This window comes from Dipodomys spectabilis, unplaced genomic scaffold (assembly GCF_019054845.1).
Source record: "Dipodomys spectabilis isolate Male_0828 unplaced genomic scaffold, ASM1905484v1 ptg000046l, whole genome shotgun sequence".
Classification (NCBI taxonomy): domain Eukaryota; kingdom Metazoa; phylum Chordata; class Mammalia; order Rodentia; family Heteromyidae; genus Dipodomys; species Dipodomys spectabilis.
In genome coordinates this window covers 11117451-11136131 of record NW_024870723.1, presented here as the reverse complement: position 1 = coordinate 11136131, position 18681 = coordinate 11117451, and the positions used below count along the sequence as shown (strand labels likewise).

Sequence of the window (18681 nt, the reverse complement as noted above, 5' to 3'; positions counted from 1 at the left end):
TTTAAAAAGTAAAAAAGAAGCAGCAGCATTTGCTTACATACTGACTTCTGTAGTCTCCATGCTGTTTGTTTATTCATTTTTAAATATGAAGATTTCACTTTAGCTTAGATTTTTTTTTTCCAGTACTGGCATTTAGTTTGCTAGTCTGGTACTTTACCATTGGTGTCACATCCCTAACCCTTTTACTTTTCTTATTATTTGGAATGGGGTTTCACATTTTTCCCAGACCAATGTAATTTAAACTTCCTGTATAAGTAGGTTGGTTGACAGGCCCACACCAACACACCCAGATTACTGGTTGAGATGTACTCAACCATGATCCTTCAATCTCAACCTTCCAAGTAGCTAGTCACCACACCCAGCTAGCTTAACTATTCCCAATAATTGTCTCTCAACATTTATTCAGGTCAACCTACTTCGATAGTCCCAGGAAATATGGACATGTTTTGTTCTCTCCATAACTCTCCCAGCATTGTCATTAAGAGGAGGACTGAGCAGGATTTTTAAGCTTTGGCTGCCATAGTTGTGCCTTCACTCACAACTGTTGTTTCTGCAGCCTTCATCCTGGAGACCTGTACCCTTTCACAAGGAAGCCCCTGTTCGTCATTGTGGACTCTTCCAACAGTGTCGCCTACAAGGTGAGAAAGAGCAGTGCACACAGGCACCACCCAAGGGTGCCCCTTGGAGCATGTGCCTTTTTATTGTGCTTTTTATTTTTTAACTTAATTTACACAGTTCGGATTTAGTGTTTCTTTTCTTTTGAGGTTGTGCATGCTAGTCAGGATCTGGTGCTATGAATAGAAACAAGAAGAAAACGCATGAATGGACACTCAGTGGAAAATAATAAATCCTCCTGCAGGAAAAAAATAATCAAGATTTCCAAGATCTCTGGTGGAAGGTTTATTTTTGTTTTATAACCCAGAATTAATATTCTTTTATAGAGCTAGAGACATATGAATGAATTTTATTTTCTAGTTTTCAAATGTTTTTCCTTTCTACACACTGAGCTGCTCTAATTTAAATGAAACTTCTGTCTCACCTTACACAATGGTAGTCTTTGAATATTAACATATTGTTTTACATATGATTGATTTTTTTAAATTATGACAACCAAGTAATATTGAATGTTGTAAGAATAATCTAACATGTCTTTTTAAAAATATTTTGCTATTGAAACAATGCTTTTCAATGATTTTCTTAAGAGAATGACAGGAGTTAAACACTTTAAGATTGGTTGTTAGAGTTCAAACTATAAGAATTGATAGAAAATTGAAAACACAACCTTTAGAGTGCTTTGTGTTGTGTTAGAATGTGTTATTGATAAAGCCTCTGTCCTAACACATGCTGGTGCTCAGACCTGGATGAAAAGCTTTTTCTGTTATCGGGGTTCATGGGCACCAACAACATGAAGAGCAAACAGTAGCTGATTTCAGGACCAGAAATACCTAATCACCAAGAGGAATGGCTAAGCCAGGTGCTGGTGGCTCAAGCCTGTTAGCTACTCAGGAGGCTAAGATCTGAGGATCGAGGTTCAAAGCCAGTCTGGGCAGGAAAAGCCATGAGACTCTTATCTCTAATTAACCACGAGAAAATTGAAAATGGAGCTGTGCCTCAAAGTGGTAGACCACTAGCCTTGAACAAAAGAGTTCAAGGATAGTGCCCTGGCCCTGAGTTCAAGCCTCTCGACTGACAAAAAAGAAAAAGGGATGGCCCTCAGTATATGGTTTGCCTTTGGTTTCATGATTCTTTTTTAACAGCAAACCAATAACATCTAGCCCACTCTCAATTTTAAAGCTTATTACTTCTTGCTACTCACTTTTTAAAGTTTAATAATAGAATTTTTGAGGTTTAGGAAAATTAAGTGTCTACTTTCTTGTGTGTATGGTTTAAAAGGTAGGAGAAGAGAGTGAGAAGTTACTGAAGGAAAGGGCTTATTGGTTACTATTGCCTTTAAACTTTTAAAGCCAAAGTCGGGCGCCAGTGGCTCATGCCTGTAATCCTAGCTACTCAGGAGGCTGAGATCTGAGGATCACGGTTCAAAGCCAGCCCAGGCAGGAAAGTCCATGAAACTCTTATCTCCAATAAACCACCAGAAAACTGGAAGTGGTGCTGTAGCTCAAGTGGTAGAGCTGAAGAGCTGAGGGACAGCGTTGAGGCCCAGAGTTCAAGCCCCACAACGGACAAAAAAGAAAAAACAAAAAAAACTTTTAAAGCCAAGAGTCTGAGCAAATGTGTGTCTTCACAGAAGTCACAGGAAACATTCTTCTTTGTCTTTGTCAATAAAAAAAAAAGTTGGTTATTATAATCTGATGATAGAATGTATTGATATGCAAGATCAAGTTCATTCCTTAACATGCATTTTTATATATATTTAGAAAAGTTTAATATTGCATTGATTCCTCTCAATGACACATTATTATTGGATGCCACCTTGCACAACCTCAAATATATTTTATATACACATTGTGATTTCAATATTCTGATGAACAAGAAAACTATTGAGATTATTTGAAAACAACTTGTTAAAAACTATTGACAAGCCAGGTGCCAGTGGCTCATGCCTGTGATCCTAGCTACTCAGGAGGCTGAGATCTGAGGATCACGGTTCACAGCCAGCCCGGGCAGAAAAGTCTGTGAGACTCTTATCTCCAATAAAGCACTAGAAATCCAGAAGTGGCACTGTGACTGAAGCAGTAGAGCACTCGCCTTGAGCTGAAGAGCTCAGGAACAGCGTCCAAGCCCAGAGTTCAAGCCCCACAACTGACCAAAAACAACAACAACAACAACAAAAAAAAAACTATTGACATTTCTTTTTGAGGGACCATACAGTATCATTCCTTTAAAGAATGAATCCTTCCAAAACCTACTGTTCTTGAAAAGCCGGGCGCTGGTGGCTCACGCCTGTAATCCTAGCTACTCAGGAGGCTGAGATCTGAGGATCGCGGTTCAAAGCCAGCCCGGGCAGGAGAGACCGTGAGACTCCTATCTCCAATAAACCACCAGAAAACCGGAAGTGACGCTGTAGCTCAAGTGGTAGAGCGCTCGCCTTGAGCTGAAGAGCTGAGGGACAACGCCCAGGCCCAAAGTTCAAGCCCACGACCGACAAAAAAAAAAAAATAATAAAAATAAAATGTGCAGAGTGCATTGCAGTTGGCAAGTCAGAGCATGACTGGCTGGCCAGGTGCTAGGGGCTCGTACCTATAATCCTGGCTACTCAGGAGGCTGAGACCTGAGGATCATGGTTTGAAGCCAGCCCAGGCAAGAAAGTTTGTGAGACTCTTATCTCCAGTTGACCACCAAAAAAGCCAGAAATAGAGTTGTGGCTCAAGTGGTAGAGTGCTAGCCCAGGCCCTGAATTCAGGCCCCAGTACAGGCACCAAAAAACTTAAAATTCTATGTTCAAATTCCAGTTCTCTCTGCTCCTCCCAAAAATAGTATCTGTTTTGAGGTTGGTTTAAATATTGATAAATTAGTAAAATGGAATTTTAGAACAAGTTTATTTCTAAGAACATAGTAAGTCATGTCACGTATTTATTTTCATAGTAGTTTAGGCTCCCCCTTCCCCCCCTTTTTTTTGTGGCACTTAGATTAAATTTGGGGCCTTGTGCTTTCTAGGCAGCCACTCTATACTCCAGAAGTTAAGCCATATCCTCGGCCCTTTAAAAAAAAATCATTTTTATTTTACTCCTAGGAGTTTGTTGTTACTTTACCGAACAGTTTATCATCTTTTTTTTTTTTTTTAACATGCTTTTATTTAACCATCTATACATTTATTGGTGGTGTAAACTAGTTTAGGAAGTTGGATGGATTTTTTGGGGGGGGTGGGGGGGTCCGGTTGTGGGGCCTGAACTCTGGGCCTGGGCGCTGTCCCTCAGCTCTTCAGCTCAAGGCTAGCGCTCTACCACTTGAGCCACAGCACCACTTCCGGCTTTTTTTCTTTCTGCTTATGTGGTGCTGAGGAATCAAACCCAGGGCCTCATGCATGCAAGGCAAGCGCTCTACCACTGAGCCACCTTCCCAGCCCCCCAGTTTATCATCTTACTTACGATTTTACTCATGAAGATCTGCCTTTACGAGAAAGACAGTCATGCAAAGTGCTTTTAGTCTGAGTGTCAGTTTAGTTCTTACTATAATTAACACATTGACATTCTGGTGTTACACATTATCTTATGTGAGCAGTGAGAGGTTACTGTACTCTCAGTCAGAGATGGAGCCAGTCCTCACGTACCACTACATCAGAGTTTAGAGGCTAAAATCAGAGTTCAGTTTCAGGCTAAAAGCCAAGATCCTACTTCTTGGAAAATTTACCCTTTGATGTCCTGTGCCAGAAGAGGTGGCCTTCTTGGTAGACAATTGTGTATTTGCTATTATTTTTTAAATCCATAGTTGAATTTAGTAAAGATAACTAGTAGGTAAGAAGTTCTTTTTATTAGCCAGTCTTTATGCATAGTCATGTTATGCATGGTGTATGTCAGCCAGGCTGCTGTTTCCACATCTGCTTAGAATCAGAAGAACAGTCTGTACCAGTCATCTACTTTGACAAATTACTAAGTAACTCCCATTGGTCAGATGTTTAATAATATGTTTAAATTCTTATATATTACAGAATTTCACAAACTTGTTCGGACAGCCGCTAGTCTGCTTGCTTTCTCCCACGGCATATCCAAAAGCTTTACAAGGTACGTTCTCTCAGTGCCTGACATATAGTAGCTGTGTGTGAGCCGGATCTACATTTTAAGGAATACTGATCTTTGCTTTCCCTCCCATACTGATTAAATGTGGATTTATGCTGTTTAATGTGGCAGGTGTCAAACTGAACTATACCCAGAAGCCTTGCCAGCAACCAGACTTCCTTAATGTGCCTTGAGATAGTTCCTGTCTGAGGAAGGATGGTTTTGGTTCCTTGCTGTTGGGGAACTCATGAAACCATAATTTAAAATTTTGTTTTGCAGGCGTTTGTCTCGATTTGCTTGTTGTATTTTCTACATCTTTGGTTATATATTTAGGCATCTTTGAAGACCATAAGATTTCTGATCTAGGAAACTTCCCAGCTTATGCTTAAGAGTTAGGATAATCTAATTGGTACAACTTTAAAAAAAAAAAAGGGTCTTGTCCCTCACCCACCCACTACATTTTTACCTGGTACTATTTAAATTAAAGAACCTCTTCCAAATCTGCCAGAAGGACAAGTTTGTTTGGGCCATTTTTCTAGTGGCTGCAAATCAAAAGACCTTTTGCCCTTAGTAACTTGTCCTTAATAGGTAACATAAAGTGTAATTCTAACTCCCAGTCATTTCTTAGGTAACATACTCAGCAAGCTTACCACTGTCTTAGCAGTACTTGTCACTGTTTCGCTATCTCCCTGACTGTGAATAGTGCCGATGTCTCTCTGTGGGAGATGGCATTGTACTGCCACCTCCCAGCCCTGAAGTCCTGTCTGCTGACATAGTTTGACACAGGAAGTGAAGGTCAGCATTTGAATGCCTGAGAGAAGCTGGAGACTTTCACCGTTGTTTTAAGGTAAGTTCTGCTGCTTAACAGGGAAAAAAAAAACCACATAGAAATACTAAGTTCACGTAGCCACAAGCCAAATTCCTAAGGGATAGAACTTACCTTCAAACAACGGTAAAATTCTCCTGCTTTGAGGATTTTGTCATCCTGTTTGTCATTTCTGGATGGGCTCTATTCAGCCCAGCTAGTTGAGAGTGCTATCCATCTGTCGTGTCCTGACGTAGCTTTATGGAAAACTACATTATCAAATGGGTTAATGACAACATTATTTGGCCTGAAAGACTTTATTGTGTAAAAGGAAAAGCACAGAGTTTGGAAAACAACTGACAGACTGAATCTCAACTCACCTCTTACTTGCTGTGTGACCTATAGCAATTATTCAGCCATCTGTGCCTCAGTTACCTCATCTGTCAAAAGAAATAATACTAATGCCTACCTCATAGAATAATGCTAGGTATCATGGTTATTAATACACTTAGTTGTCATGCGTGCCCTTGACCCTTTTGCCACAGCATCCTGTCTTTGTGCTCTGAAGCTTAGACCTCAAATATCTGAATTAATGTTCTTCACCTACTTAACACATGTATAGTTCTATTAAGAGAGACATTGAATATTTATTCAGTGGCATTATTGCTAATGACCTCTGCACAAAGATTTGGCCCTCTATCTGGGAACAAACCTAGCAGTTTTCTTTACTTTAGGACAAGCCTACAGTTCTGTCATTAGCCACGCCTAGCTTTAGAAATTCAATACAGTTATCCAGCATTTATTTATCACGCTTTGAGCTAGGTAACACAGACAGCACTGGGACCTGATAATACCATTAGGTTTCTCACAGAGCCAGTGTCTAATAGAAGAGATAACCCAAGTGCTGTGAGAGGTGCAGGAACATTGCCAAGGAGCTGATAACCAGTGCATGGGGTGAGGCAAGGGGACAAGAAGTCTAAGATGGACTTCAGGCATGGAGAATCAGATGATGATAAGGGAAATGAGTGTTCCTTCAGAGAAACTACATGTACTAGGCTTGAGAAAAGAAAGCTAAGGAGTGCACTTAGAGAAATTAAAGTAGCTTTCCTAGCTACTTTATAGAGTTGAGAACTGTGGGACTGAATGATGAAAAATCTTTTAAGATTTGTTAAGTGATTTAAGTAGAGGACAATGGGGTCTCAGCAAAGAATTTCAGAGGAGTAATATGAAAGATCATTTGGTTAATCTAGCAGAAAATGAATTGAAAAGGGCCACTGCTGGAATAGGGAAGACAGTGTGGCCAGAGCTGATACTCAGAGACTACTATAAAGCCCATGTAAATCAGCAAGATGTGGCAATGGACTGCATATGGGAGCAAGAAAGCCAGAAGATAGGAATAGACTTTCAGGTCTCTGGCTCAGATTTTGGTGGAACCAACAGGAGAAGCATGTTTGCAAAGAATGAAAGGGGAGGGAATTTGCTTTCAATTGTGGGCATTAAGCTCAAGGCGCTTTTCACAGGTGAATTTAGGAGTCTGGAGCAATACTGTCCAATAAAAGTATAGAGTGAGTCTCATATATAAGTTTTTAAGTCTTCTAATACCCACTTGTGTGTGTGTGTGCATGCGTGTGTATGCGTGTGCATGTGTGTCGAGCCAGTTCTGAGGCTTGAATTCAGGTCCTGTGCACTGTCTCTGAGCTTTTGTGCTCAAGGCCAGTGTTCTACCACTTGAACCACAGTCCATTTCCAGCTTTTTGGTGGTTCATTGGAGATAATGGTCTCAGACTTTCCTGTCCCAACTGGCTTTGAACGACAGCCTCCTGAATAGCTACGATTACAGACATGAACCACCAGCACCAGGCTTACCCACATGTTTTTAAACATATACAGAAACAGATTAATGAGTGTTAGCAATATGCCTCTTTTTTTTTTTAAGCTGTGATGTTTTTTGGTTTGGGTGTTGTTGTTATCTTTCCTTTTTTTGGTACTGGAGATTGAAACCAGGACATTGTACTTGCTGGGCCATACACTTTGCCACTGAACTATATCCCTGCCCTGCCCAGTGTGCCTTTTTTTTTTTTTTCTTCAACTGAGGCTTTGAAATCTACTGTGCATTCTGATGTGTCTCAGTGTGGACATTTTGAGTATCCAGTAATTACCACAGAATCAACAGGCATGTAGGTGGTAATGAAAATCAGAGGAGCCAGTGAGGTAAAAAAAAATGCTGATATTTAGGGCTCAGCAGAAAAGATGTTTAGGGTTCAGCAGAGACAGAACAGCTAACCAAAGAGAACAAAAAAGAATTCAAAGAAGCTTCCATTTCTCTTATATATACAAGTCTCTGATTTTATGTTGGTTGGAAAGAAGTCAATATGCCTGGGGTTTATTTTTGTAGTTGTATAAAGAATCTGCATTGTTGAATTGCAGTTTAATAAGAGAACTTCAATTTTATACATCATCCTATATTGAAATAATCCTCATCTGTGTCTCTTACTTTTTGCAAAATTATTGTCTATATATGTAATGTATTTGTATTACAGATCAATCTCAACGAGGTAGCCTCTTCACTCTCTTTTTGAACAATCCTCTAATGGCCTTCCTGTTTGTCTCTGGACTGTCAAGCATGCGTAGAGGCCTATGGGAAAAGTGTCAAGAGTACCTTCGAAAAATCAACCGCGATATTGCCCAGCTCCTGACCCATTCACGTTCAATAGGTACCCTACCAATCTAACTGCACACTTAACCAAATGTACTGCTTACCCATCTTAAACTGCTTGGATTTGTAAAGGGATTTGTCCCAGGCAGGAAAATTAAGAGAGCTTTCCTGAATTTTCTTCACCTTTTTTGAAGTACAACTTCCACATAAACCTTTTACTGTTACCTTTCTCCTCTTTACAGATCAGGCATTTCTCCAGTTTTTTGGAGATGAATTTCTTCGCTTGCTTCTCACAAGATTTATCTTTTGTTCAGCCACCATGAGAATGCACAAGATTTTTCGGGTAGGTAAAAAATATTATTAAAGACAAAGTTTTACTCATTTAAGTGTCAAATGTTACAGTTCACTTACATCAAATAAAATTTAAGTTTACAGAAACTGCTTAAACCTGCCTTTTCTTTTCTCTCCCTGGTGCTGAGGATTGATCCCAAGACTTTGAAAAGGGTACTCAGTGCTGTAAAACTGACCTACACCCATACCCACACTGTAAATCTGTCTTTTGTTATCTATCCCCATCTATATTACCCTAATATCTCAATTATCTGTATTACCCAAATATCTGAAGCTACATGCTGTCCCCAAATTAGCTGCTTTGCCTCCTTTTTTTTTTTTTTGGATTGGTCATGGGGCTTGAACTCTGGGCTTGGGCGCTGTCGCTGCGCTCTTCAGCTCAAGACGAGCGCTCTACCACTTGAGCCACAGTGCCACTTCCAGTTTCTTAGTGGTTTATTGGAGATAAGAGTCTCACAGACTTGGGCTGGGAGGGTGGCTCAGTGATAGAGCGCTTGCCTTGCATGCATGAGGCCCTGGGTTCGATTCCTCACACCATATAAGCAGAAGAAAAAAGCCAGAAGTGGCACTGTGGCTCAAGTAGTAGAGCGCTAGCCTTGAGCTGAAGAGCTGAGAGACAGCGTCCAGGCCCAGAGTTCAGGCCCCACGACCGGACCCAAAAAAATAAATAAATAAGTCTCACAGACTTTCCTGCCCGGGCTGGCTTTGAACCATGATCCTCAGATCTCAGCCTCCTGAGTAGCTAGGATTACAGGCATGACCCACTGGCACCCGGCTACCTCCTTTTTTTCTCTTAGTAGCTCCCAACTTCCCAAGGCATCCATTCCTAATATTTTTTAACATTCCCTGTATAATTATAATTAAAAGTATAATTAACCACCAAAGCCATTAATTTGAACACTTCTCTTACCATTTTGGCTTCAACAACTTCATTCATTTAACAAGTTGTATTGGAGTTGCAGATGTGCTAGTTTTCTTCTCTCCCAGAAAGCTGTATGTGGTTTCTAGGTGACACTGACTTGTGTGTGTAGCAGTGATATAGACCTCAGCAACATTTGTAAAACAAATCACTAAATAAATCTTAGGTGAAGTCATATGAAGTTACATTTTTAGAGGTCAAAGTGGTCTAATGTCAGTAATTCAGCTATCAACCAATATCAAGAAAAGCACATTTTAAGGCACTCCTTAATGATGTATCAAAGCTGTATATAATTTTCTTCCATTAAACTCTTGCACTTGATTTTCTTCTTCTTTACCAACTAGGAAACACGAAACTACCCAGAGTCATACCCACAATTGCCACGGGATGAAACAGTGGAGAACCCTCATCTTCAGAAGCACATTTTGGAACTAGCAGCCATCTTGGATGTCCGAAGCGTCTTCTTTGAAAATACCATTGATGACTATTAGAACCAAACCACTCCCATTGAAACAGTTTTCATTCTCCACAGATTTTAAATGGTGCAGTTTTCTAATGTGATGACAGACACATAGTGTGTTACTTAGTTTTTACTTTTTGATTTAGGACCACCATTTTAAAAGCCAACTGAGATAACAAGTTCAAACTTTTAGGGTCATTTTTAAAATGTAGTCTTTGAAGTCTTTTAAAGTGTCAATCTTGGAATTTTAATTTTTTTTTTTGACATCTGGATACTTACTTGCAACATCCAATACTACAACTCCAGTAGTCACTTCTCACCTTGAGAAGAAAGTCGTTTGTTTTTCATAATGAGGAAAATCCTACACTTACCCTTGGACCTTATATGTCTGGATTTGGATAATATGTAATTGTTTATAATGATGAAACTGGCCAGCATGAACTACAGAAAATCAAGAACAGTATCCTTTCCTGGTATTTCTTTTCATTCCATGTTAGTAGGAAAAATGTGTGATTCTTTGAATCATGGTGGCAGTTCTTGAAATCATTGAATTCCTTTAAATAATGTCAACAATTCAGAATCCTTTAATTGATTTGCCTTGGAAAACTAAATCTTTAATTAGGACTTGACTTGAGGTGATAACAAATACTTGGAACACATGATTCCTGTGTTACATGACATTCGTTTGCATAGTTTTCTTTTGTAGTCTCTTCTGGAAATGAAGTAGGCAATAACAAATATTTCAGCCCAAAACATACACACACACAAAAAAAAAAAAACAAAAACAGTGTTTGGCTTCCTAATACATTGTTTCCCATTTTCCATACACGCTCTAGTTTCTGGGATCATTCAAGATTGAAGTCAGCTTATAGTACTATTTCTGATCTTTTAGCCTACTTCAGGTTTCTGAGACTTCAAAATCAGGTATTCCTAATACTGGTTGAGAGTACCTTGATGTTATGAAAGTCAAATATATTTTGATGTTTTTTCCATTAACAGTTTAGGAATGTGTTGTGATAAAACGTCCATGGTAGTTTATATTCATGTACAAGTGTTATTTTAACTAGGACTTTGTGTAATATATTTTTCTGCTTCACTCCCTTTCATCCCCTTCATCATTGCACTAGATATGAAGATTTTCTCTGCATCTTTTGATATACAACTTTCAAGTTTAGAAGCTTAGCAGTTACAAGGCCTGTTACCGAATCTCTCTATGGACTTGCTTGCTGCCTACCTCTGGCTGTACCAGGGGAAATGAGGTGATTAACTTTAAAATCTCTTTCCTACATTCCTTGGGAAATCTTGTTGTAATATGTTACACTTGGTTGTCATTTCTGGCCCAGAAAATCATTTTAGTGTTAAGTATGCCATTACCTGTTCCAGTTTGGCTACTTTTTCATGCAAAATCAAACCATTGTTCATGAGTTTAGAGATGTTCTATGTTTCATTTCCGTTTTAAAAATTCTATTGTTATTGTTTTTTTCTTTCAGATAGCGTTTCTAAAATCTTGGGAAAAGTTACTTTGGGAAGAGCTTTCTTTTGCCAATAGATTATTTCTTATTTTCAAATAGATGGCTTCCTTCCCTTTTTTTTTTTTTTTTAGTAGCTTAATAAATTTCCCAGTTTTCCTTTCCTAACAGTGCTTACCTGAAACTGCAGCAGGAGACTGTTACTAGTTATCTGGCCTTTTGTTCTAGTCGTCTCAAAGTTCTGTGCCCATTATGCTTACTACCCCACATTTTTTTTCTCTCCTCTGATGTTAAAATAATGCTTATTTTCCTGAGCTTTATCTTTACCTGCTACACAAAAGGAGCATTGATCTGAGAACCCAGAGATGAGAGTTTTAATTCTGGCTTTCTTAGTAACTAGAATGATGTCCTATGACAATTGGCTTTATGTCTCTGCTTTTCAGCTCTCTCCCATGCAAAGGGAAGTGTTTGATCCAAGGCCATTTCCAATTCTCATCCTACAGTGTGGATTCTTAGTTCCAAAAATACTGATTTGTCCACCATTACCATCAGGAAAACTCATGACTATATTTTTACTCTAGCCAGCATACTTTCCTGGATAGATGTGTATGGATAGTCCGTTTGAGAAACTATCTAGTCCCACTGGCTGTTTTAGAGACTATCTCTGAGAGACTATCCTAAAGAATCTAGAGTCCAGGGCCATATGCCTTCTAGGCAAAAGCTATACACCAGTGAGCCACATCCCCAACCCTTCATTCCACTTTAGAGGTTTAACTGCCAGTAAAGAATTGTACTCCTGCCGGGCACTGGTAGCTCATGCCTGTAATCCTAGCTACCCAGGAGGCTGAGATCTGAGGATCACGGTTCAGAGCCAACCCAGGCAGGAAAGTCCGTGAAACTCTTATCTCCAATAAACCACCAGAAAACCAGAAGTGGTGCTGTGGCTCAAGTGGTAAAGCACTCGCCTTGAGCTAAAGAGCTGAGGGACAGTGCCGAGGCCCAGTGTTCAAGCCCCATGACTGACCAAAAAAAAAAAAAAGAATTATACTCCTCTCACCTCAGAGGACTATGTCATAATCTAAATTACTATAGTGATTTCTAAGAAAGACATGTTTATAATCATGAAAGCTTATAATAAAAATAAAACAAAAAAGGGCCAGAGAAATATTTGGCAGGGTAAAATAGTACATGTGTATAATCCTAGCACTCAGGGAGGAGGCAGGAGGTTGTGAGTTCTAGGCAAGTCTAGACTATGTAGTGAAGCCCTGTTGCAAAAAAATAAAGTGATTGGGGCTGGGAAGGTGGCTCAGTGGTAGAGCACTTGCCTTGCATGCCTGAGGCCCTGGGTTCAATTCCTCAGCACCACATAAGCAAAAAAGCTGGAAGTGGCGTGGTGGCTCAAGTGGTAGAGCACTAGCCTTGAGCTGAAGAGTTGAGGGACAGCGCCCAGGCCCAGAGTTCAGGCCCCACGACCGGACCCAAAAAAATAAAAAATAAATAAAGTGAACTGAAATGATCTTGAATATTCAAAGTCAGCAAAACTGTTTGAAAGTGAACTGTTTCACTCGTGACTTACAAATGTGTAGCTAGTGATTCACACCTCTAATCCTAGCTACTTAGGAGGCTGAGATCTGGAGGATCAGGGTTCAAGGCCAGCTTGGGCAGAAAAGACTTTATCTCTAAAATAACCAGCAAAAGGCAGGCCTAGGGGCATTGCTCAGGTGGTAAAGCACCTACCTAGCAAGTATGAGGCCCTGGGGGCCCAAATTCAATCCCCACTACCATCCACAGCCACTGTTTTCCACAGTTCCTTTGAATCACTGGTGAAGAAAGCAAAGTTCTGGGTTCTGTGGATGGCTTAGTGGTGCTTTCCAAGCCTGTGCAGAGCCCTGGGTTCTATCTGCAGCACTGCAAAAAAGAAAGCGAATCCTTGTCTTAGACTGGGCATAATGGTACACACATCTATAATCTCAGCACTGAATAGGTGAAATTAGAGTTGCAAGTTTGAGATCAGCTTTGGTTACATAGCAATACCCAGTCTCAAAAAAAAACAAAATTACAAATAAAATATTCTTGTCTTCATAAAGCTAATGTCCTGGTGGAGGAGTCAAGCAGTAAGTATAAATAATTAAAATTATGTTAGAAAATGATTAATAGGATGGAGAAAGCTTAGCACATTTGGAAGGTATAACTCTTCTTAAGAGAATAATGCATGAAAGGGAAATCGTGGGTTGAAAACATGATTCAAGTGGTAGAGCATCTGTCTTAGTAAACGTAAGACCCTGTGTTCAAGCCTCATTACCACCAAAATAAAATAGAATAATATAAAAATAACAAGCTGGATGTTGGTGGCTCAGGACTATAATCCTAGCTACCTATGAGGCTGGGATCTTAGGATCACAGTTCAAAGCCAGCCTGGCAGGAAAGTCTAGGAGACTTTTATTATCTTGCTATCTATGAAAAAAGCCAGAAGTAGAGCTGTAGCTCAAGTGGTAGAGTGCTAGCCTTGAGCACAAAATCTCAGAGCCAATACCCAGGCTGAGTTCAAGCCCCAGGACTAGCACCAAAAATGAAAGGAATAGCCTGGAGGAAAAGTTGATATCCTTCTTACTTTTTGTTAGGAAAATTTCAAGCACATAGATAATTAATATTATTGCATTATTCAATTCTGTGTGCTTTTACCCAGCCTCTATATTTTTATGTGTTAATCAAGGAGGTAGAAATGTTAAAAAGGACAGTCACCCAATGGCTCAGTGGGACTGAGGCAAAGAATATTGTGTTTAAATTGCTTTTACCATACCTCCTTATAATTAAGAGTTGGCTAGAAATGTGGCTTAGTGGTAGAGTGCTTGCCTAGCATGCATGAAGACCTGGGTTCGATTCCTCAGTACCACATAAACAGAAAAAGTCAGAAAAAAAATAAGTGGTAGAGTGCTAGCCTTGAGCCAAAGAAGCTCAGGGACAGTGCCCAGGCCCAGAGTTCAAGCCCCAGGACTGGCAAAAAAAAAAACATTTACTTTCAGAATTCATAAAAATTTAAATATTAGTAATAAAACCACCAAGGCAACCGGAAACTTTTGTTTGTTTGTTTGTTTTCAGACTGCACAAGTTCTCCCTGGAGATTCTGATACAGTCTCTGGTCTCTTAAGAACCATAGTTAACAAATGAAGCACAATGGAATTTTTTTGTCTTCACTTATTTCTGAAGTTGGTAAACCAACCATCTTTCCTCTTTTGCAAAAGAGAAAGCTGAGGTCCAAATGCTATGTGATTATCCACAGTGATAGAGCTAGAGCTAAAACTCAGATCTCCTCATCTCAGCCCCATTTCTCTAGCAGCTCCACTGCTTTCCTAAGAACAAGAAAGAAATTGTAGATTTCTATTTCGGCACAAAAAGTTGTTTTATTTTTCTTATTGTATCAAATACTGAAACCAATGGATCTGTCCTACCAGATTTTGTTTGTTTGTTTGTTTGTAAATTCAAAATCAGACGTTTTCCCCTGATTTTAATCAGGATATATTCTTTGTGTGTTTTCCTTCTAGAAAGTGGTGCTCTCTGAACCTCTCAAAGCACAGGATTTATTGTGTCCTTTATATTTTTAACCAAGTTGGAACGTTTGGTCATTATAGAAACAAAGAATGTGTTTGAGGTTTTCTGATAAAGGGTCTGGGTCTTATTCTTGCCCCGTTCTGATCTGGGGCTACTGCCTGTTTTATGTAGTAGAATTTCTTGAAACATTAGATCGCAGTTGTTCTGTATTTAACTGAGGTAAAGGGGAAAGTGACAAATCAGATTCTCTCTCTCTCTCTCTCTCTCTCTCTCGATATATATATATATATATGTATATATATATGTTTATATATGTGTATATATATATATATATATATTCGGGGACTTTCTCTGGCATCCTTTGAGTTTTGTCTCTGACCTCTGTGACTTAGTAACTTTCTGTCTTGGAGAGGTAGTTTCAACTAGGTTGAAAAATCTTGCACTTAGTTGTCCATGGAGACTTAGAATCTGCTTGATAACCAGAGAACATTCTGGCCTAGAAATACAGCCAAGTGCCAAGGTCTGTAATCTGGCTCCTGTCAATAATTCAAAATCATCCGCCCACCAATATGTGAGTAAAAGATTTGATATGGGTTTGAATGCCTTGAGTCTCCTGGTGATATTTTGAGTGTGTTTGTGTTGCTTTGTGCTTATTTGGACAATATAAAGAGTATTTACAATGAGGGTTCTTTTTTTTTTTTTACCTTATTTATTTAGAATTCTTATTTTATTTTTAATGGCATGTGTATATTTTTGTGATGCTCAATGCAATCTCTGTGTATACTTTTTGTATATATGTGTACATACTTGTAAATATCTTAGTATGCAAATGAGGTAGTATGTGTATATTATATACCCATCCCTATTGTGGGCTGAATTTATTTAAGTTCTGTGAGGACATCCTGGTGGCATAGTTCATGCTGCTCTAGATAGGTTGTGGCTGGATCTCATCCATAGGCCTCTGTTTTGAGGGGCTTGTGTTGGGATAAAATGTGCTCATTTGGAGTTAAAATTAGGATGTAACAGTCTTTACGAGAAGCTGGACATTCTTTGCTTTAAAACCACCTGCAAACTTCCAAGTAAATTGTTGATAAATTATAGGAACCTGAAAAACCTAAATATGTGAAACTAAGACACCAGCAGATTCTTAAGCTGTATTTGTGCTTTGTTTTCTTAACCCATATTTGAATATTATTGCTGAGTGGTACATCAAGAGGCTTTGGGAAAAATTATTTCAATCACATTTTTAAATAGATAGGAAAATCATGTTCTTTAATTAGGGGGAAAATAGCTGCTACTTGCTGTTTCAATACCTGACTCTTAAATTTTGGAAGAATTTTTTCATCAGTATGCCTTGTTTTACATGTGTCTCTGTGAGGCAGAAAAAAAAAGGCATTAGCGAAGATGTAACCTAGGCAGAGCAGAACTTAATGAGGAACCAATGCTGTTAATCAGTATACTTGGAGCAGCCATGGTAAGTTAGCCCTGTCTTGGCACTTCTAACTATAGATAGATTTTTTTTTCTTACTGGAATTGCACATCAATGAGTGTGCTTATTAGAGAAAAATGCTTTCAGTAAATCCAGTGCCCTTTATTATATTTTTGAGTCTCTGTGAGACCATTTGTGTTCTGCAGTCTGGCCATATATTCCCACATACATTAGTGTTCTGAATCTTCCCCGCATGGTAGGCTAGAAAAATCTGAGCCTTCACACCTCCACCAAGGATGATAGAGTTGGGGAGGATACAGAAAATATGTGCCGTGCCAATTTTGAATCTGTGGGATCTTGCAGAGTATCAATGTTGAGTGATTACCTCTGTGTTCAGCTGATATGTTTATTTGCATGAGTAGATGTTAAGAGATGTTTAATAGACACTTCAGTATACTCATTGCAAAAATTAAGTCGAGGTTATTTTAGCATGATAAAATATAAACTGCATAGCAACTTTTTACCCTCTTTTTTTAGAAGATTAAAACATTATCCAATATTAAATCACCTGAAAATAGAGAATTTAGTTCAGGACTCCAATGACCATCCCCCAAAATGATTCATTCACCTCCTATGATATTTTTAATAGAATAGCCAACTGTTCATAACACTTTTTAATTGTAGCATTAACTTTAAAATCATTATAGCTTTTGCCTGAATAAATATTCCAATGTAATATTATTAATTTCTGAGAAATCGTTGAATACATACATAGGATCTGATTTTTGTTGTTTCCGCAACCAAATCCTATGTTTGCAGTTGCTACTCAGCAGAAGACATACTGAACTGTTATTCATGGAACTGACTCAGCTTAATATGAGTTTCATTTGAGAGAACAGCAACAACCAAAAGTACAGTAGGAAGCCATGCACAGTGGTACACACCTGCAATCCCAGCCCTCAGGAGGTTAAAGCAGGAGAAACACGAGTTCAAGGCCAGCCTACATAGTCAGTTCATGTCTCAGAAGGTGCAGCAGATACAACTGACACTGTGGCTATAACTTCTGACCTCACAGTTGGAGAGCTGTAGCTGTGCTGTTGAGTGCGTTAGGGACCGCTGTGAAAAGCAAGCCCTTTCCCTTCATTCTCTTGCACACTGATACTTGAAACCATTTGTGCTCTGACTCCCAGACCTTCCTGGATTCTGGGATCATTTTCTTAGAAAAGACAACCAAACACAAAAGATAATTCACCTTCCTCGAACTACAATTTCAAAATGTAGTCCTTTGTGAGTTTTGGACACAATTATTTAAACCTATCCTGTATTTCAGGACAGGTAATTGGCCTGTGAATGGAGCAATTGCATGTTCATTAGGAGGGTATTAGATTGACGATGACAATTTGCACTCGATTAGGAAAGATAAGTGTATAAAACTTAACTAATCTGTTGGTGCCATAGAAGTATTTTCTTTGGAATTCTGTAAATATGAATGTTTTCTTGAGCTAAAATTAGTATTTTTCACTTATTCTTTTCATGTAATACTGACTTTTGAGAAGAATTCCATTTTATGTAACATTGTCACTTAATCACTGACTGAGCACCATTTTCTTAATTTTAAGACATTTTAACCATTTCTTTTGTTTTTTTTAATAATTTCTTAAAATAGTTATCACACTACTCTTTAAACAGTGTGATTTTTAAAAATGTATTTGAACTGTAGATTCATTTTCTTAGTAGTTTGAAGTATATTACATTACCATACAACAGTTTCCCATAATCCATCCTGAATTTGGTCATATTAACAGACTACAAATTGGGAAGAATTTTCCCATTTTAGTGGACAATTCCAATCTCTAGCCTAAGACAATCATCTTTTTGGATATAATATTATTTATGGAGATAGTGATAATTTTAGGTTTCAGACTCTTCTCATAAACTTATGGAATGAAAATTAATGAACTGAGTTAAAGAACTATGGGTAGCAGTGAAAGGTATTTAAGTTTGTCTCATTAATACGTTTTTCTCATTTGAAACTTACAAATGTCCACTTGTCCTTGAGTCAAATTGAGATTTGTAAACCTAATTTGAACCATACATTTTCTTAAACATCAAATCAACATGACTAAATCACTATTAAATGTAAAGTGATGTGATAATCCCCAAGTAAATATTTCCAAACCAGACACCATTGCATTTTTTCCAAATCTTAAACTCACTCTCCTTTGTATACTATTGTTTTTTTCTCTAAATTAAAGCTATCGTGATTTATTTGAAATCTTCAGAAAAAATATTACATTGGTAACACAGTAAGAATTTTATTTTCTGAAGGATAGTTTATTTAACTCTTGTTTATTATATCATCATTAAATT

The 18681-nt window shown here is 38.5% G+C and overlaps 1 protein-coding gene across 1 annotated transcript in view; it reads left to right on the top strand.

Moving 5' to 3' along the window:
• Scai (suppressor of cancer cell invasion) overlaps nucleotides 1-10642 on the top strand; it is a 125486-nt gene extending 114844 nt beyond the window's left edge. Inside the window, exons 14-18 of the mRNA XM_042678766.1 lie at nucleotides 557-638; nucleotides 4607-4679; nucleotides 8019-8192; nucleotides 8377-8477; nucleotides 9749-10642. Of these exons, the coding sequence (XP_042534700.1) occupies nucleotides 557-638; nucleotides 4607-4679; nucleotides 8019-8192; nucleotides 8377-8477; nucleotides 9749-9895 (577 nt within the window). The 3' untranslated portion in view covers nucleotides 9896-10642. The remainder of the gene's footprint in view (nucleotides 1-556; nucleotides 639-4606; nucleotides 4680-8018; nucleotides 8193-8376; nucleotides 8478-9748) is intronic.
• The last annotated feature ends 8039 nt before the right edge of the window (nucleotides 10643-18681 follow it).